At 39.2% G+C, this 21614-nt stretch overlaps 1 protein-coding gene across 1 annotated transcript in view; it reads right to left on the bottom strand.

The window, feature by feature from the left end:
* Nucleotides 1-21614, bottom strand: part of ube3c (ubiquitin protein ligase E3C) — a 153679-nt gene that overhangs the window by 15647 nt on the left and 116418 nt on the right. The window contains exons 20-22 of the mRNA XM_059971878.1: nt 18832-19044; nt 9256-9444; nt 8676-8742 (exon numbers count right to left, since the gene is read on the bottom strand). Of these exons, the coding sequence (XP_059827861.1) occupies nt 8676-8742; nt 9256-9444; nt 18832-19044 (469 nt within the window). The remainder of the gene's footprint in view (nt 1-8675; nt 8743-9255; nt 9445-18831; nt 19045-21614) is intronic.

Raw genomic sequence — 21614 nt, 5'->3', positions numbered from 1 at the left:
AGACAATACCCCAAGCATAAAGCTACACAGCACAGTTAATGTCAGAGTCCAGACCTCAATCCAACTGAGAATTTGTGGCTGGACTTGACAAGGGCCACATGATCCCCATGCAATCTGACAGAGCTTGAGCAGTTTTGTAAAGAAGAATGAGGGAAAATTGCAGTGTCCAGATGTGCAAAGCTGATAGAGACCTATCCACACAAGGCTATAATTGTTGCCACAGGTGCATCAACTGAATATTAACTTGAAGGGGGTGAATACTTATGGTATCAATAATTGTGTGCTTTATTTTTGTAATTAATTTAGATCACTGTGGAGATCTGTTTTCACTTTGACAGGAAAATGTCTTTTTCTGTGATCAGTGTTCAAAAAGCCAAAAATGCGGAGTTTAGGAGGTTTAATACCGCCAAACGGTATTAACGGTATTTGCTTGCATCTTCAGAAACAGCTCTATTTCCATCCTTAATGCCTCTATTTTTCCCTTTCAGGGTTCTTTTGAAGACCCTGACCTGGAATTACTTGCTGAATATGGTTCTTTGCGACAATGGGTTCCATAACCAGCCATTGTCTGGCACACCAAAGGCTCTGCCTAACAGTCCAGCTCGGATTCAGAAGCCTAGGATCTTGCGGCTCTGGAGATGGGTGGATTGAGGGTCAGTGTCACGACAGAAAACCCGTGTGTCATTGGGGGAGTCGAAATATCTATGACTGTGTGCCTGGAGACCCACAATTTGTGTGATCTTCAGGCACAAAGCTTGAAAAAAGCAACGTAACAGACTATTAACATCATAAACCAGCAACACGAAGTCTTTGGTGTAACTGCAAGTCTCTGTCTTTGCTATTGCTTGGCTCAAGCTTGGATGCTTGGTGGCAGTGCCAATACGTTTTTTTTGCTGGTGGGGGGAGGAGGGATCATTGTTCACTACCAGTTACAGGTGGAGGGGAGCTGGGGGGGACCTTGGGGTTCTGGCATTTAACTGTCGTTCATTCTTTGGGGCACTCCTCTGTTTTCATGGATAGTTGTGAAGAAAAAGCATTTCAGGATATATATTGTATACATTTCTCTGACATTAAATTGTACCTCTGAACCTTTGAAGATTTAGGAGCAGAAGTAGGCCATTTGGCCCATCGAGTCTGCTCCACCATTCAATCATGATGGGCTAATTCAATTCTTCTAGTCATCCCCACTCATCTGCCTTCACCCTATACCCTTTGATGCCCTGACTAATCAAGAACCTATCTATCTCTGCCTTAAATACACCCAATGACTTGGCCTCCACAGCCACTTGTGGCAACAACTTACACAGATTTGCCACCCTCTGACTAATTTCTCTGCATCTCTGTTCTAAATGGACTTCCTTCAATTCTGAAGTCGTGCCCTCTTGTCCTAGACTCCCCACCATGCAAAATAACTTTGTATTATCTAATCTGTTCATGCTTTTTAACATTCGGAATGTTTCTATGAGATCCCCCCCACCCCCCCCCCCCCATCATTCTCCTGAACTCCAGGGAATTCAGCCCAAGAGCTGCCAGATGTTCCTCATATGGTAACTCTTTCATTCCTGGAATCAATCTTGTGAATCTTCTCTAAACCCTTTCAACTGTCAAAATATCCTTTCTAAAATAAGGAGCCCAAAACTGCACACAACACTCCAAGTGTGGTCTCACAAGTGCCTTATAGAGCCTCAACATCACATCCCTGCTGTATTCTATACCTCTAGAAATGAATGCCGACATTGAATTCACCTTCTTCATCACCAACTCAACCTGGAGGTATCCTGCACAAAGACACCCAAGTCCTTTTGCATCTCTGCATTTTGAATTCTCTTCCCATCTAAATAATAGTCTGCCTATTTACTTCTTCCACCAAAGTGCACAACCATACACTTTACAACATTATTTCGTTTGTCACTTCTTTGCCCATTCCTCTAAGCTATCTAAGTCTCTCTGCAGGATCTCTGTTTCTTCAACACTACCCACTCCTCCACCTATATATCTTTGTCTCATCAGCAAATTTAGCTACAAATCCATTAATCCCACAGTCTAAATCATTGACATACATCATAAAAACCAACAACCCTGTGGAACTCCACTGGTAACTGGCAGTCAGCCGAATAGGATCCCTTTATTCCCACTCTGTTTTCTACCGATCAGCCAATGCTCCACCCATGCTAGTAGCTTCCCTGTAATTTCATGGGCTCTTATCTTGCGATGCAGCCTCGTGTGCAGCATCTTGTCAAAGGCCTTCTGAAAATCCAAGTACACCACATCTACTGTATCTCCTTTGCAATTTCCTCAAAAAATTGTAGTAGGTTAGTCAGGCAGGATTTTCCTTTCAGGAAACCATGCTGGCTTTGGCCTATCTTGTCATGTGCCTCCAGGTACTCCATAATCTCATCCCTAACCACCGATTCCAACAACTTTCCAACCATTGATGTCAGACTAATAGGTTTATAGTTTCCTTTCTGCTGCCTAGCACCTTTCTTAATTAGCAGAGTAACATTTGCAATTTTCTAGTCAACCGGCACAATGCCAGAATCTGTTGATTCTTGAAAGATCATTGTTAATGCCTCAGCAATCTCTCCAGCTACTTCCTTCAGAACCCAAGGGTGCATTCCATCAGGTCCAGGAGTTTTATCCACCCTCAAATCCACTGTGACTCAATATTGTAAAACAATAAAACATGAAAACTTCCAAGGAGGGTGACTATCTTTTATAGGCACTGTATCTGGAGCACATTTTACAGCTGTACAGTGCAGCCACAGGATTCCAGCAATGGAAGAAACATAGAAAATAGGTGCAGGAGTAGGCCATTCAGCCCTTCAAGCCTGCACCACCATTCAGTATGATCATCCAACTCAGAACCCTGTACCTGCTTTCTCTCCATACCCCCGATCCCTTTAGCCACAAGGGCCATATCTAACTTCCTCTTAAATATAGCCAATGAACTGGCCTCAACTGTTTCCTGTGGCAGAAAATTCCACAGATTCACCACTCTGTGTGAGAAGAACTTTTTCCTCATCTCCATCCTAAAAGGCTTCCCCTTTATCCTTAAACTGTAACCCCTCATACTGGACTTCCCCAACCTCAGGAACAATCTTCCTGCATCTAGCCTGTCCAATCCCTTTAGAATTTTATACGTTTCAATAAGATCCGCCCTCAATCTTCTAAATTCCAGCGAGTATAAGCCTAATCAATCCAGCCTTTCTTCATATGAAAGTCCTGCCATCCCAGGAATCAATCTGGTGAACCTTCTTTGTACTCCCTCTATGGCAAGAATGTCTTTCCTCAGATTAGGGGACCAAAACGGCATACAATATAATGAATTGTGAAGTAAATACATAAATATATGAAGTAAATAGAAGTAAATATTTAGGATAATTGACAGAGTCCTCGAATGCCAAACAAGCAGGCTGATTTATTCTAAGGGACATTGAACTTTCTGCAAATTGTTCGAGATGCATATCCCATCTGCCACTGCTGTCCCTCTTACTTCACTGCATACATCTTCAACAATGATCAATGTTGATATCTGCACAATAAAGTTCTGAGCTTCATATCACACAGTACCACAGAGGCAACGTAGGCTTGCTGGAACATTTCAGTGTTCCAGTGGCTTATACCATACATGTTTTGTATTGTAAATGAGCCAGCCTGTGAAGAGATATCAGGGTGTGGAAGGTGTTCCTTATTAACCCAGAATCAGCCTGGTTTTTCACAGCTAATGAATTACAGCAAACTCCATTACACTATTGCACAGTCACCAACATGCTGGTTCACATGCAAAAAACTCTGAAGTTGATAAAAGGAACTATCCATATATAGATAGATCTAAATATCCATCTACAGATAGGTAAAGAGTTTCGACCCAAAATGTCAATTTCCATTTCCCTCCATAGACGCTGCCTGATCTGCTGAGGTCCTCTAGTGTCATTAGTCAAACAAGCAGGTCCAACATACTCAGTATTCATGGATTTCTTTCTCAGTTACTGGTCATGTAATATTTGTAGCTGTCTTTCTAAATGTGTTTTTGCTGGTAATTGTGCGTCCTTCCTTTGATGTAAAAGGACACCCAGAAACTGGTGTCATTCACAATAAAGTGTCAACAGATTAGAATAACCTTAAACCTGTAATTATGATTTACCAGTCCATCTACATAACACAGAAGATTAGAGATTCAGCAATGAGTAATCATATCATGAAGGTGAAATAGAATGAGGAGCTGAATTACACTAACTGCCACAATGGTGCTCAATATTTTCTAGATACAAGTGCTGCAGTTGCACTTAGTCATGTACACAAAGTACATTCTGGTCCGAAAACTGTCAGTGTGCTTCATTTTATAGGATTGATGGCTGTCATATTCCACAGTCTAAATCCCAGCGAGATAGTCAGGAGTACTGGTATTAACACCACTACTAGTCTCTAGAATTTATTGAAGCCTTGGTCCAAACATATTCCAAAGGAGATGAAGTCCAAAGGTGAGGTGATAGCAACTGCTTTTAATATTGGTTTCCTGATAAAACTGAAGTCAACAGGTACCAGGACCACACTGGCACACTAGCTTTCAAGGATAATTAGAGGTGAGCAGTAAGTCTTTGTCAATGATGCCCTAATTCTGAAAACAATTAGATACAAAAATAACAATTTGTAAGTTCCTCTCTAAATCGCACATCATCCAGAGTTGGAAACAGATTGCTGTTCTTTCATCATTGTTTGGCCCAAATCCTGGAACTTCTGACCCCAAAGCACAATAAAGCACTTGCACCAGAAGGACTGTGGCAATTTAAGACAGCAGCTCATCATCGTCATATCGTTGGCAATCCTTAGCTGTCAGACATATCCAGATCCAGAAAATAAATGAAAAAGGAATGTAACATTCAACCAATTCAGCCTGTGCCCCATTCAGTTCCTGTTGAGTAGCAGCTACTAATCATTTTGTTGATATTCCAAATACATTCTAGAGACTACCAGACAGTAAAGAACTAAAAAATAAGTTTGATCTTATTGCAGGCAGATTTAATTGGGAACGAATAAAAGTAAAATTTACAACCAGAATCTGTTCCTGCAGCTTCTATTGCCATAGGTAAACGGAAACCAGAAATTATAACTAGTATCAGACTAATAAATCCTACTTAATCAGATTAAAATATTAAGAAAATCTTTCAATTTTGTTTACCAAGTCCAAAAAGCAGGCACTGCATAGCCACGAAATGTCGATGCTGTTTTGTGAAACACCATGTCAACAATTAACATTAATGATTAAAAACATTCTTGCAATCAAGGCAAACTGTGCTTAGCTGACTAACAAATAAAACGTTCTCAGACATGCAATAAAAAGGATTTAAGAATGGTTAGGCTGGTTATTTTAACCCTGACACATAATCCGTGCACATAAATCAGAGGAAGGTTACTTCAGTTGAAGTAGAAGGCAATAACATAATGAAATTTAATATTAAATCCAACACTAAATTGCCCCTCAATAGGAATGTAGAAACAAATGTGATTTAGAAAGCAACATGATTGCAGATACTGGGAATTTGAAATAACTTAATTGTCTTATTATTGTTACAAGTATTGCAATACAGCAAAAAGCTTTTGTCAGCATGCCATCCAGACAGTTCATTCCAAACAAAGTAACAGAATACAGAATACTGTTGCAGAGAGTGTAGTGCAGGAGGACAAATAAGGCCTTGACAAGGTAGATTGACACATCAAGAGTTCATTTTACTCCAAGTAATAGATCAGGAGGCATCTGCACTTCACCACTACTTCTGTCAACAACCTCTCCTGGTCTTCACTCTATTAGAAGAGTATATAGTTTGTCCTGTGTAACCCCTTCCCATCCTCTCACAATAACTAAAAACAAGGAATGCTAGAAAATAGAGTCTTACAGGAAACAGCACAGAAACAACTGGTCCATGCTGACCTCCCTTCTTGTTCTATTTGCCTATGTTTGGCCCATAACTCTCCAAGATGCCTCTGCCATATACCTATTCAAATACTTCTTAAATGTTACAATTTGTACCCTCCTTGACCTCTTCCTCTAACAGCTCATTTCAGGTATTCACTGTCCTCTGTATTGAGAAGTCACCTCACAGTTCTCTGTTAAAGCATTCCCCTCAAATCTTGTATCCATATCCTCTAGTTTGACTCCCCCCAACCCTGTGAAAGAAACTGTGATCATCCATCTTATCCATATCCATTAAGGATAAACTTCTGTGAGGTCACCTTTCATTTTCCTATGCTTCAAAGGATAAAGATCCAGTGTGCCAAACTCTTCCTATAACTCAGACACAAAAGTCCAGGCAGCATCCTCTTCTACAGGTTAATGACATTGTCAGTTTTATTTATAACCTTTACGCAAAGGTCCTTCTCACTCAGACACAAGTGAGACTACTGTAAATCCAGATCAACAAACACAAAATGCTGGAGGAACTCAGCATTTTGCTCTCTCCATGACACTCTTGTCTGCTCATCCTCCACATTGATCACCCTCCAGCTACTGTATTTATCCTGCAACTGGGCAAAGTGTTACACCTGCCCTCAACATCCTTCTGCACTACGATTCAGGGCCCTAAACAATTCTTCCAGGTGAGGCAGCACTTCACATGCAAATCCACTGGTGTCATGTATTGCATCTAGAGCTCATAGTGTGGCCTCCTCTACAGGGGTGTCATGTTTGGAGATTGCTTTGTTGAGCACTTTGCTCTGTCTGCCACAACAATCAAAATCTCTTGGTAGCCATCCATTTTAATTCCACTTTTCATTTCCACACTAGCGTCTTTGTCTAAGGCCACCTCCACTACCATGAAGCTTTACATTCTGTCTTAGTAGTCTACAGCCTGATGGCAGAAACATCAATTTCTCTAACTTCTGATAATTACTCTTTCCCCACCCCCACGTTCCCTTATAGCTTATTCCATTACTGCCCCCTTTCCCCTCCTCCACCCTCATTACTTTCAACCTTCTTCCTTCTGGTTCCCCGCCTTTCTCCCTTTATTCCACCATCTGATAGGACAGGACAACAGATTTTTTCTTCAGCACTTTGCTTTCCCTACCTATCACCTCACAGGTTTTCATTATTCCCTTTTCTTAGCCGTCACCTACCCTCCTGCTTTCCCCCCTCACATGGATTTACCTATCACCTTCCACCTCCTACCCCTCACCCTTGCCTTTTTATCTGGCTTCTGTCCCCTTCTTTTCCAGTCGTAATGAAGGGTCCAGGCCCAAAACATTGACTGTTCATTTCCCTCCATAACTGCTGCCTGACCCATCGAGTTACTCTGGCATTTTGTGTGTTGAAAGGTTCTTACCACTTGGCATTATATATTTTGCTTCTCCTCCTCATAAGCCCTATTCACACATTTCCCCCCATGTCTGTACCTTATAAACTTTAATTCTCTAACAAGCTGCCTTTTGACAAAAGGATCCGAACTGCTAATTCTTTCTGCAAATACTGCCTAACCTGTGAATATTTCAACCTTTTTTGATTTCTGTTTCAAGGATCTGAATAGTCCATCCCTCTACTGTCTGCTCATCAGCCAGTTTCTGTATATTTAACACAATAAGTACTTATTCATAATTTTTCTTATGACAACATTAGTGAAAAGTGAAAATTAGAAAATTTGAGTTCAGCTCCATAATTAACACTTGCTTTTTGAACGTTACCAATATCGAAAAGAAAAGATTTATTGCCTGGTCCTAATTTCCCACTTGTTAGGAGACAAAGCTCAAGGTTGTACAACATATACATACTTTGATAATAAATGTACTTTGAACTTTGAATAAGAACTTTCTTAATGGCAATTCATGAATCCAATTCATTCATTCGACTCCAGTTGCACCACTGGAAATACCAACAAATTGCTTTATGCTGCCTGATTCTTCCACAGCCCTCTAACTTTTGTTCATTCCCAAACAGAACAAATTCAACTGCCTAGCCTTCAATTGTTTATTTGCTATAATTGCTGCTGATTTGTACACTTGTTTCTTCAACATTTCTTTAGATAACTTGTCCTAGTAAAACTTAGCCCTTATACTCTTCATTAATTCAGAATGGTCCCATTCAAGTCCCAATCGCAGCTTTTAACATGGCTGACACATAATACATTCCGTCAGGCTGGAGTAAATCAAGCACTAACATCCTTAACTACCCCACGTGATATCTGCACAATAATCTAGGATTATCCTGGGAAACAAAAACAGATTTCTTTTCTCTCCCATTTTCTACCTCTGTACATTAGCTGCTGGACAACTTGTCCACACAAGTGAAATTATTTAAGTTGCTACCTTGCAGCCAAATTCCACTGTTCTAGCTTTAACAAGTATATTCCTTGTGTCTCTCTTATGCCAATGTCTTGCTTGAATTTATTAGAAGAGATGGAGAAATAATGTCACATATCAGAGAACATGGAGAAATGTAACCATCTACCAGAATTGGAGTCCAAGAGGAGAGGATAACCTGATTGGCATGGGTGAAAACATTACCTTGATTTATTTTTTTCACAACAAGCATTCCCTACTTGTTTAAAACACCAATTAAAATGTTCCCAACTACAAATGTACAAGTTTTACAAACAGCATGATCATATTTGCTTATTTTTCACATCCAAGTTTTGATATTATTTGATTCATCAAGAATAACTCCTTGGCCATTTAGAAATAACTTATACCTGAATAGTTGGTGAAATTTTTCAGGTCCTCCAGGTCGATTGGTATTTGTGCTCCAGATATCAAAACCTGTTGATAGAGATAAAAACAAACTTTGGATTAGAGAAACACTTTAAAGTCTTTCCAAATTTAATAGCTTTGTTACAGACTTTTCATTCCCTTGCAATTTTGATGAAGATAAATACCCTAAGTTTAGAAAAATTACAGTAATCTGCTGAGATTAAATTACAAACTAAATTACATTCCATAATTTCCCCTCTCCCCTGTAGTGTATTTAATATTTCAATAATATTTGAGCAATATTGTAAATACATTGTTTAAGAATTCTTTGTTGTTTACATAATTCATTATCAGTTATATGTAAAAGCATGTGAAGGGTCCCACAGAATCAGATTTAATATCACTGTTATATGTCCTGAAATTTGTTAATGTAGCAACAAATTTATATATATTATATATATATAATTAAGCAGTTAAATTAAAAATAGTGCGCAAACAGAAAAAATGAGAAAATGTTCATGGATTCAATGTCCATTTAGAAATCGGATGGCAGAGGCACAGAAACTTTGTATTATGGTTTACCTGAAGTTCTTGTTGGTCAAACATCCTCAGCCACTCCAAGTTCACAACATTAGCCACACCCTGTCTGAATGCAAGACAGTGCGGTCGAATCTGCTTGTTAAGTCTATAGTCTGCAACAAGATGGATGTAGGCTATCCTGTTTGCACTGCTCACAGGAATATCCTTTCCACCTAGCTTCAGTTCCACAACCTACATGTAAAAGGCTTTCGGTTAAAATACTATAGAAATGTTTTACCTGTATACAGTATTTAAGTGATGAACTGCATTACATTTGTTCTCTAGTTTGAGAGTACCCTTTGCACTTCAGCAAATTATTTGCTATGGTTTAATTTTAAATGTGAGATTTATATTTTTATTCATAATTTTCTGCAATTAGCATTTTTGCACCAAAACCTTGTAACACTAGCCACATTTATAAAAGCAGAAATACACAGCAAGAACGAGCTATTTTTTTTTTTTACTATTAGCATGAATATTCTGATGGGATCAACAAATCCAAACATTTATAAAATAAATCTGCCATTCCATCCTACATAAGAAATACGAGGAAGAGTCAGCCATCTGGCCTGTCGAGACTGCTCCACCATTCAAAAAGATCATGGCTGATCTGGCCATGGACTCATCTCCACCTACTTGCCTTTTCCCCATAACCCTTAATTCCCCTACTGGGCAAAAATCTATCCAACCTTGTCTTAAATATATTTACAGAGCTAGCTTCCACTGCTTCATTGGGCAGAGAATTCCACAGATTCACCACTCTCTGGGAAAAGCAGATCCTCCTCAACTCCATCCTAAATCTACTCCTCAAATCTTGAAGCTATGTCCCCTAGCTCTAGTCTCACCTATCAGTGGAAACAACTTTCCTGCCTCTATCTTATCTATCCCTTTCCTAATTTTATATGTTTCTATAAGATTTCCTCTCATTCTCTGAATTCCAGTGGGTACAGTCCCAGATGACTCAATCTTTTTTCATAATCTAACGCCCTCATCTCAGGAATCAACCTGGTGAACCTCCTCTGCACTGCATCCAAAGCCAGTATATCCTTCCTCAAGGAGATCAGAACTGCACGCAGTACTCCAGGTGTGACCTCACCAGCACCCTGTACAGTTGCAGAATAGCCCTTAAATTCAATCCCTCTAACAATGAAGGCCAACATCCTATTTGCCTTCTTGATAGCCTGCTGCTCCAGCTAAACCGCCTTTTATGATTCACGCACGAGCACTCCCAAGTCCCTCTGCACAGCAGCATGCTGCAATTTTAACATTTAAATAATAAACTGCTCTTCCATTTTTCCTTCCAAAGTGGATGACCTTGCATTTACCAACATTGTGTTCCATCTGCCAGACCCTTGCCCATTCACTTAACCTTATCTACATCTCTCTGCAGACCCTCCGTATCTTCTGCACAATTTGCATTTCCACTCAGCTTAGTATCATCAGCAAACTTAGATACACTACACTCTTCCAGATTGCAAATGTATATTGTGAACAGTTGCAGAGCCAATACCAACCCCTGCGACACACCACTCACCACTGATTGCCAACCAGAGTAACACCCGTGTATCCCAACTACTCTCTGATTCTATTAGTTAACCAATCGTCTATCCATGCTAATACATCACCCCCAACTCTGTGCATCCATATCTTATGGATAAGTCTTTTATGTGGAACCTCTGGAAATCCAAGTACAGTGGCATGCAAAAGTTTGGGCACCCCTGCTCAAAATTTCTGTTACTGCGAATAGCTAAGCAAGTAAAAGATGACCTAATTTCCAAAAGGCATAAAGTTAAAGATGGCACATTTCTTTAACATTTTAAGCAAGAAAACATTTTTATTTCCATCTTTTACAGTTTCAAAATAACAAAACAGGAAAAGGTCCCAAAGCAAAAGTTTGGGCACCCTGCATGGCAGTACTTAGTAACACCCTGTTTGGCAAGTATCACAGCTTGTAAACACTTTTTTGTAGCCAGCTAAGAGTCTTTAAATTCTTGTTAGGGGGATTTTCACCGATTCTTCCTTGCAAAAGGCTTCTAGTTCTGTGAGATTCTTGGGCTGTCTTGCATGCACTGCTCTTTTGAGGTATATCCACAGATTCTTGATGATGTTTAGGTCAGAGGACTGTGAGGGCCATGGCAAAACCCTCAGCTTGCGCCTCTTGAGGTAGTCCATTGTGGATTTTGAGGTGTGGTTAGGTTCATTATCCTGTTGTAGAAGCCATCCTCTTTTCATCTTCGGCTTTTTTTTTTACAGACAGCGTGATGTTTGTTTCCAGAATATGCTGGTATTTAATTGAATTCATTCTTCCCTCTACCAGTAAATGTTCCCCGTGCCACTGGCTGCAACACAAGCGCAAAGCATGATCGATTCACCCCTGTGCTTGAGAAGGGTTCTTCTCATGAAATTCTGCACTTTTTTTTCTCTAAACATACCTTTTCTCATTGAGGCCAAAAAGTTCTATTCAAAAGGTTCAAACGTACATCTAAACAAGCCTGATGCATTTTGGAAACAAGTCCTATGGACTGATTAAGTTAAAATAGAACTTTTTGGCCGCAATGAGCAAAGGTATGTTTGAACTACAAAAGAAGGGAAAAGATGCCAAAATAAGAAGGTGGAGAAAGGGGAAAGAGTACCAGCTAGAAGGTGATAGCTGAAGCCAAGTGGATGAGGGGATGAAACAAGAAACTGGGAGGTGATAGATGGAAAAGGTAAAGGCTGGAGAAGGAATCTGATTGGAGTGGAGAATGGACCATGACAAAAAGGGAAGGTGGGGTGTTCACCAAAGGGAGGTAATAGACAGGTGAGGAGAGTTAAGAGAGGGCCAAAGTGGGGAAATGAAGGAGGGGAGGAGGAAAAAAATATATGAAGTTGGAGAAGTCGAAGTTCATGCCATCAGGTTGGAGATTACCTAGATGGAATTCAAGATGTTGCTCCTCCAAGATGCTGCCTGAGCTGCTGAGTTTCTCCAGAATTTTTTTTCTGTTGCTCTGGATTTCCAGCATCTGCAGAATTTCATGTGTTTATGTAATAATCACAAAGCGTCCTAACTGGTGTCATCTACAGTTCTTGCCTAACATCCCTTATTTTATACCTTAGCATACATAGCATCTACATGGCATTATAAATCACACAGTCAGCTATGCTTTAGTTAAGACTGCTCACTGCTAAGTGTGTTTTTAAATGTCGCTGCTGTAACGAAGAAATTTCCCCTTCAGAATCAATAAAGTACGTATTATTATGTTCAAGAATCTGTAAACTTCAAGGTGTTTTTGTACCTTCACACAGCTCAATATTCACCCACTTGTTGTATATTCTCTCATCTTGTTTAAGGTCCCTAATACATTATCTCATACTTCTCTGGATAACATTCTACTTGCTAACTTTCAGCCAACTGATCAGACCATCTCTACCTCTCTGTATTATTGTGAAAAACTCCTTCATTACATCCACTACCTTTAGGTCTAAAATCTTTAACACATGGAGTTCAACCTAGATAAGTGTAAGGTGGTTCATTTTGGTAGGTCAAATAAGATAGCAGAATATAGTACTAATGGCAAGACTCTCAGCAGTGTGGAAGATCAGAGGGATCTTGGGGTCAGAATCCATAGGACACTCAAAGTTGCTGCACAGATTGACTCTGTGGTTAAGATGGCATATGGTGTATTGACCTTCATCAACAGAGGGATTGCGTTCAAGACCTGAGAGGTAATGTTACAGCTATATAGGACTCTGGTCAGACCCCACTTGGAGTACTGTGCTCAGTTCTGGTCACCTCACTACAGGATGCGGAAACCATAGAAAGGGTGCAGAGGAGATTTACAAGGATGTTGCCTGGATTGGGGAGCATGCCTTATAAGAATAGGTTAATTTTCTTAATATTGTTAATATCCTTAATTTGTTGTCTCTTTTGAGACATTGTAAGTGTTACTTAGATGTACTCTTGTATTTTGGATAATAATAATAAAAAGATTTGAAAAGAAAGAGAATAGGTTGAGTGAACTCGGCCTTTTCTCCATGGAGCGACAGAGGATGAGAGGTGACCTGATAGAGGTGTATAAGATGATGAGAGGCATTGATCTTGTGGATAGTCAGAGGCTTTTTCCGAGGCTGAAATGGCTAACATGAGACGGCATAATTTTAAAGTGCCTGAAAGGAGGTACAGAGGAAATGTCAAGGGTAGTTTTTTGAAAATATAAACGCAGAGAGTGGTGAGTGCGTGGAATGGGCTACCGACGACGGTGGTAGGGATGGATACAATAGGATCTTTTAAGAGACTCTTGGATAGGTACATGAAGCTTAGAAAAATAGAAGGCTATGGGTAACCCTAGATAATTTCTAAAGTACATTCGGCACAGCATTGTGTGCCAAAGGGTCTGTATTGTGTTGTAGGATTTCTATGTTTTTATATTTTTTTAATTGCTTGTAACCAAGTACCGAGTTATCTAGAAAGCACTAGTATGAGCCTTCTAGTCATAGAAAACACCATTCATTATACTTCACTACCTGCCACTGAGGCAATTTTGGATACAATTTGTTAATCTCACTGATCCATTTTTATATTTTTGACTAGCCAGCCCTTTGGGACATCATCAAAAGCCTTACTAAAATACATCTCAACTATGTCAAACACTGCCATCAATTTTTCTTGTCTCTTCAGAAATTCGTTGAACAAATCCATAATTACTGCCCTTGATAAATCCATGTCTCCTTAAATAAGATTTACTTTGTTTTAAGTGCTGATTCCACTTATTTGCCACCAAAATAAAACTAACTGGTCCGAAAATACTCTGTTTAGTTGTTTCACCTCTTTGAAACAATGGCACAGCATTGGTTACTATGCAATTCCCCTGGCATTATTCAAAGCCAAAAAGCATTAAAAAAAACAATTTGATCAGTGCCTCAATAATATTCTACCCTGCTTCTTATAACTAGCTGAAGATACTTCATCTGGACTTGTTTACAAAGATACTGAACCAATAAATACATTTCCTATTCACAGGATTACTCCCTGTGCCAGATGCTAGTTAAGTATAGAAATAATTAAATAGGGCAGAAGAATGTCGGGCTAAAGAGCATGATGAAAGCATTGAGTTTGTGGATCATTGAGATCTCTATGAATGAGCTGTACCTGAACTGAAGTGGTTCAATATCCTTGCAGGGATGTTTGCTCATGCTGCTCAGGAGAGCTTAAATAAGGCAGAGGGTGGTACCCTAAATGACAGGCAGAAGAGAGGCCAAATTTTCATACGTAGAAAATAGAGATTACAACATTTTAAATCCTTCTTTTAACTTTTTACCCAATTCCCTAAATTCCATTTGAGGTTCCACCACTCTTCTTACCGATGTTATTAGTACCAATATGGACTAAGACCTCTGGCTGCTCACATTCCCCTTTCAGAATGTTCTGAATTCATCCCACTACATCCTTCAACCTTGGCAAAAGTACATTCTAATTATAACCAGTCATTGCATGAAAACATCTTCTCCTTGTCATCTCTGATTTATTTCCTAATTACCTTATGCCTATGCCCTCTCGTTATCAGCCCTTCAGCTGCTGTCTTGCAAATTATTTTCTCTTCTATTACTCATTCTGAATTCTTTATGGTTTTAAACATCATACTAATTCTCAGTCATTTTTTCTCTCAGGAACCCCGTCAACCTCATAAAAACTATTCTAGCAAATCACTTGTGCATTCTTGAAAACCTTCACATGTCATGAGACTACAAATTTGTATTCCAGTTGTGGATAAGCTAATTAAACTCTTTATGAACAAATCTGGGAAATTCATCAACTCTTAAAACATTTGTATTTCATTTTTAACTTTACTAGTCCTCTGAGCCAAGAGTAGATTTCTACTAAGGCTACGTCCACACTAGACCGGATAATTTTGAAAATGGCAGTTTCGCATAAAAACAATAGGCATCAACACTAAGCGTTTTAAAAAATATCTTTAAAAAAATACCTGTCCACATTAAAATGGATATTTTGGCAAATCTCCTCCTACTGCGCATGCTCAGGGCACATCTACCGAAAACAAGTGACATGTTTGGTGTCGAATCTCACCGTGAAAGATTTGCTGCGTGTTTGTTCAGTTATAGACGAGAAAAACTTAAACAACGGACAGCTGTTAGCTCTCGCGCAGGAGGACTTAAAACTAAAACTATTGTCAGAGAAGTACCTGCATAAATAGGTAAACCACTTTCATACAAGCAAGGACAGAAAACAGGGCAAACTGAGTATACTTATTCAGTAAGTTATGGGTCAAAGTATTTGGTGAGTACATTTCTAACTCTTCTGGTTTCAGTCTCGTTGTCGTCTGTTCTGAAATTTTTAGGTTGCGTTCAGGAAAACAATGAAATGGCGTGCTGCCGTCACCATCGGTTCCAGCACGTCACGACAGTGTTTTTAGATTTCTAGTTACCCTGTCCACACTGCTCTGGCCAATCTGGTGTTTTCAAAATTACACACTCTGGAGAGTGTTTCTGAAAATCTCCATTTTCGGAGGACGAGAACGCCATTTTAGTGTGGACGGAAGGTAAAAACAAAGGGAAAAAGCTTCGATTATGGATTTATCCGGTGTAGTGTGGACATAGCCTAAGTGCAATACTTGGTTTTGTTGCCCACCCTGTGTATTGTTTAAATGATTGACTGACCAATATTATTCATGAAATTATGTTGAGAGAGCAGGAAAATAGTTTTGAGATAGAGATTAGCCTTGAGGAGAGCTGAAGGGGCAAATGGCCTGCTAATTTTTGTTCCTATAGCATTTGAAGCTAATTTGAAAGGAAATAGACAGTTGAAACGACCTTCATCAGGACTTGTGAAGAGCCTTGATGCAGGATCTTGACCTGAAACATCGACTGTCTATTTCCATCCATAGGCGCTGCTCCTTTGTGTGTTGCTCCAGATTTCCAGCATCTGCTTTCTAGAAAGTTAAGGTACAAGAGACCCAAGACATGTTGGGAAATTAGCTGGGTGATAGGAAGCAACATGGGTAGACAGGTGATTTGTTTTTAATATACCTTAAGTCTGTAAACAAATGGCACACCATGGGGATCATTGCTAGAACCCTGGCTGTTTCTTGATTGTAGGGGATACAGCAGACTGGACAGATTGAACATAATCCAGAAAAGTGAGACATAATGTAGTTGGGGGTGGGGAGGGTAGAACGAGTCAAATCCTGGTAGCCTATCACAGAAACCTACCCAATGTTCATGTACAGAGAGACTTCGGGGTGCAAGCTACTTCCTGATGGTGACAACCCAGGTCAATAGAGTATAGAGAAAGGTATTTTGCTGTGCAGGCCTTCATAAGCTGAGGCATTCAGTTTAAGAGTTAGGATATTGAGTTGCAAATGTATAATGCATCAGTTTAGACCTCACTTAAGTGTATTATAATGTGGCAGCAATTGAAAGAATGCAGAAGAGGCTCACCAAAATGTTCTCAATGCAACACAGGTAGCTGGGGGATAACGTTACAGAAGTTTACATACTCCCTATCTTCTTGATTATAGAACCACCTTCAATACCAGAAATCCAGACAAACACATCTCCCATCACCTAAATGCAGGCCTTGACACCCTGCTGTGCAACTGATTGATTTCCTAATCTGAAGGTTACAATCAGTAGAGACAGGCAGCAACACCACCCAGTGGCTATCCTCAACACTGATGCCCTGCAATGGTGTGTCCTCAAACCCTTATTTCACTCCTCAAACACTAATGAACACCACCTATAAATTTTCAGATGATACTTTCGTACTGGGCTGGATAGCAAACAATGACATGGTGGACTACAGGAAGCAGATGTCGAGCCTAGTGGCTTTGTGCCAAGTAAACAACTTCTCCCTCAATGTCAGCTATTAATAAAATAATTGACTGCAGGAAGTGACACGAGTCCATGTTCCTGAATCTATCAGTGGTGCTGAGTTGGAGATGTTTGAGGGCTTCAAATTCCTGTAAATATCACCAACAATTTGTCCTGGTCCAGCCACGTAGTGACCATGACCAAAAACGCACACCAGTACCTATACTTATTCAGGATAAGGAAATTTGACATGTCCCTGATGACCCTCATCAGCTTTTACAAATACACCAAAGAACACATCCCATCATAGCTTGGTGTGGCTAGCCACAAGAAACCGCAGAATTGTGAATGTAGACCAGTCCATCACAGAAAGCAGTTCTCTCTCCACTGCCGGTCTACACTTCCAACTGCCTTCGGAAAGCGGTCTACATAATGAATAACTCCCCTACCCCGGTTATTCTCTCTCCTTCCCTTTCCCATCATGCAGAGGTTACAAGCGCTTGAGAACACATATCACCAGGCTCAAGGACAGCTTCCATCTAGTCACTTTACAACTCTTGAAAGGATCTTTTATGACAAAGATGAACTCTTTATCTCTCAGACAACCACCTTTACACCTTATTTGTTTACCTACATTGCATTTTAAAAGTTTTTGTACTACCTCAATGTACTTGTTTATGGAACTTCAAATTCAAAATGCATAAAAATGCAATTACAAATAAAGCATGGCAGCCCATCTACTTCTTCAGAAATCTGCAAAAATTCAGCATGTCATCTAAAACTTTAACAAACTTCTTTAAACTTGCACTAGAGAGTATGTTGATTGGTTACATTACGCCCTGTTATGGAAATACCCTTGAACATAAAATACTACAAAACGTAGTGGATATGGTCCAGTCCATCAGGGTAAAGCTCTCCTCACTGTTGAGCACATCTACACAGAGCATTATCACAAGAAAGTAGCGTCCATGATCAAGGACCTCCACCACCCAGGCCATGCTCTCCTCTTGCTGTTGCCATCATGGTGAAGGCATAGGGGCCTCAGGACACACACTACCAAGGTCTACAAGTTATTACCCTTCAACCATCAGGCTCTTGAACCAGAAGGGATAACTTCACTCAACTTCACTCACCCCATCACTGAATATTCCCACAACTCATGAAGTCACTTTTAAGAACTCTTCATCTCAGGTTCGTGATATTTATTACTCATTTTTTTTTTCTTTTTATTTTGTATTTGCAGTTTGTTGTCTTTTGCACATTGACTGAATGTCTGTCTTTCAATGATTCTATTGTTTCTTGGATTTACTGTGTATGCCTGCAAGAAAACGAATCTCAAGGCTATATATGGTTACATACATATACATTAGTAACAAACTAACTTTGAACTTTTATCAGTCTAGATTGTTAAAAAAAGCTTTTTACTATGACAATAATAAATCAATTACCAATTATGAGGGACATAAATAGGAGAGATAGTTTGTAACATCAAACACCAACTGAAGTCAAACAACATGGCTTGGGCTCAAATTATCAGCTATTATACTGGAAAATTACAGTGATAAAAATTACAAATACAGTTGATAATAGTTAATAATTATGTACACAGTTTCAGCTGACCACAAATGTAACCCGTTATATACACATGCACTAATCTTCAGGAAAAAAACCATCTGTCAACGCAGTATACAAAGATCGGTGCTATGAAGTCGCTCTTTTCAAACTATTCTGCCATCAGTTTTTGAATGGTAATCCATAAAATTGAAGACCTACCTGTGCTTCCCCCAGTTCATTGTTTACCACAGTGAAATTGAGACCAAGCTCTTCAACGTCACCATCATAACTCTTCAGGAAGAGCAGATTTCTATACATTTCAGGATCCAGTGAGGCAAGGTGATGGATGTCAACATCAGCACTAGTGCCCAAGAGTTTGGACAGAAAGAAACTGGCAAAAGGAAGCTCTACCAACATGTTTTCATATAGGGCCTGTAATGAATAAAACAAAGGAATTAACGATCAGTATCGTTGTAATAAACAGTACTACAACACGTAAAAGGGAGTTGGGTTTGCAATAGGAGTCATTTGGACACGAGTTCATGACTGAATTGTTAACTCTTTCTCTTTTCACACATGCAATTGATTAGCTAAGCATTTCCAACATTCACTCTTTTTATTTGGTGTCGCATAATCTTGGTGAGGGAATGAGGGTGCTACCAGTTCGACCCTAACTGGATTTTAGAAATTAGCTGGATAATTAAACAAGAATTCCCATGTTCTTAGTCTAGGATGCAGGTTAAGAAATCCACCTTTCTACCCAACATTTTAAAATTGGACTTTTGACAGGAGGACCTTATCTAAGTCAGCAATGATTTGCAGCTCCTAAAATTAACCTTAAACAGCTGGTTAAAATTCAGGAAAGGGGAAGGACAGAGACAAGTACTACAGCTGCTACACCGCTTGCAAGCTTGTGTCACTTCTCCATGAGCTATTTAAACTGCATTATTTTGAAACCCTATTCTGATAATATGTATCAACGGTCAAAATTTTATACTTTTGACATACATGAAGTAGGATAGAGTAAAATTTACAATTCGTTTGAAATGAAAAAGAATGTTGAAAGAGAATGGAACAACATTAACTGGAATGCAGCCCAAGTATGCCAGCTCAATAATTTAAAACAATCTAAAGAGGTAATTTAAAAATTTGAACTGAAACAAGCTTGAAAAGGCACCTCATTCTAAGATGGAAAGGAATGGGTTTCCAAGGATAAATACCCATGGCTGGAAAAATTCAGGTATCAACTATGATGTGCATATGTATTGCATCATGGACAACTTTCTCAGAAGATGTAATGACGTCAAATGCTTTTGAAGTAAAGGAGCAGAGACCACAAAAGGATGTGATTGAGAGACCAAGAACAGATGTAGGCACAACTTTAGCCTCTGGCTGAAGACAAACTTACATGTAAGTACACTTTTGAACATGCATTTAAATATTACTTAAGATGCATTTTACATTATCCATAAACTCATGAAAAGTTACAATATTTCAGTTTCAAATGTGAATCGTAATATGCATATGCTTTCATGAATATGCAAATTTTGATCAACTCCTTGTAATATTACACATAATAAGCCACAATGACAACATTAAAAGGAAAACAATCAGATTCACTCCCAGGATCTGTGCTATATAAAAATATTCACTGACCAAATCAGAGCCAAAATAATTGAATGGAGGAGGATTAATTATGCAGGAAACTATTTAATATAAGTAAGTGCTGTGCAATTAATGAAAATGGCAGCACCATCTGAAAACATGTGAATGATATCAAGAGCTGCCAAATAAACTTGGAACTTATGGCATTAAGGATCAATAGAGAAACTCAATGCTGGCTCTTCTTTGACCATCAATTGAAACTATACTTGGAACTATGCACAAACACTGACCTTCATGTCATTAAACTTCAAAGGAAATTTACAAGAGTCTAATAGAGTACATGATTGAGAATACATACAAAGTTTTATCAATGAAGCACAAATTTAAGAGTTTCACACAGACATAAACTAACAGTAAGTGTGAATGAACTATTGCTAAATTTGTCTGCATTGCAAAACTTTACTGGAATTTAAAACTTTTTGGGGGGATATGGCAACACTGCTAAGGCCAACATTTATTGCCCGCTCTTAATTCCCTTGCATTGCATACATTTTAGACAGGGCACTTAAGAAAAAAAGAGCTAGGTTCACGTATTAGTCAGACAGGATAAGATTTCTGAACACTAGACTCTGTGGCCACTTTATTGGGTACACCTGTTCGTTAGTGCAAATATCTTATCAGCCAATCATGTGGCAGAAGCTCAATGCATAAAAACAAGCAGACATAATCAAGAGGTTCAGTTGTAATTCAAACCACACATCAGAATGAGGAAAGCTATCTATGTGATTTTGAATGTGAAGTAATTGTTGGTGCCAGAAGGCACGGTTTGAGTATCTCAGAAACTGCTCAACTCCTAGGATTTTCACATACAACAGTTTTTAGAGAATGGTGTGAAAAACAAACAAAAACATCCAGTGAGTGGCAGTTCTGTGGGCAAAAACACCTTGTTAATGAGAGAAGTCAGAGGAAAATAGTCAAGCTGGTTCAAACTGAAAGGACACAGTAACTTAAATAACCACATGTTACAACAGTGATAAGCAGAAGAACATCTCTAACACACAACACACAGAACCTTGAAGTGGAAGGACAACTGCAGCAGAAGTCAACATTGGGTCCATTCCTGTACCTAATAAAGTGGCCAGAGTATTGTCAACCAGAGTCATTCCAGCAGCTTCTTGTGGCTGCCATTATTTAATACATTGCCCTTTCATTAAATTCTTCAACTGTCATAATGAGATTTTGATTCTAATCCCTGGAATGGTAAATTATTGGGTTATTGATCTGGTAAATTAAGCACCATTCCATCACCATATTCTTAAACAGAATGGAAATACAATTGATCTCAATTATTCTTAAGGTTCACCTTAAAAGTAACCACATCATCAGTCCACTATTTA

Source organism: Hypanus sabinus, chromosome 6 (assembly GCF_030144855.1).
Source record: "Hypanus sabinus isolate sHypSab1 chromosome 6, sHypSab1.hap1, whole genome shotgun sequence".
In the NCBI taxonomy this organism is placed as follows: domain Eukaryota; kingdom Metazoa; phylum Chordata; class Chondrichthyes; order Myliobatiformes; family Dasyatidae; genus Hypanus; species Hypanus sabinus.
Note: the sequence above shows the minus strand (reverse complement) of the source record. Positions and strands in the feature narration are given on the sequence as shown.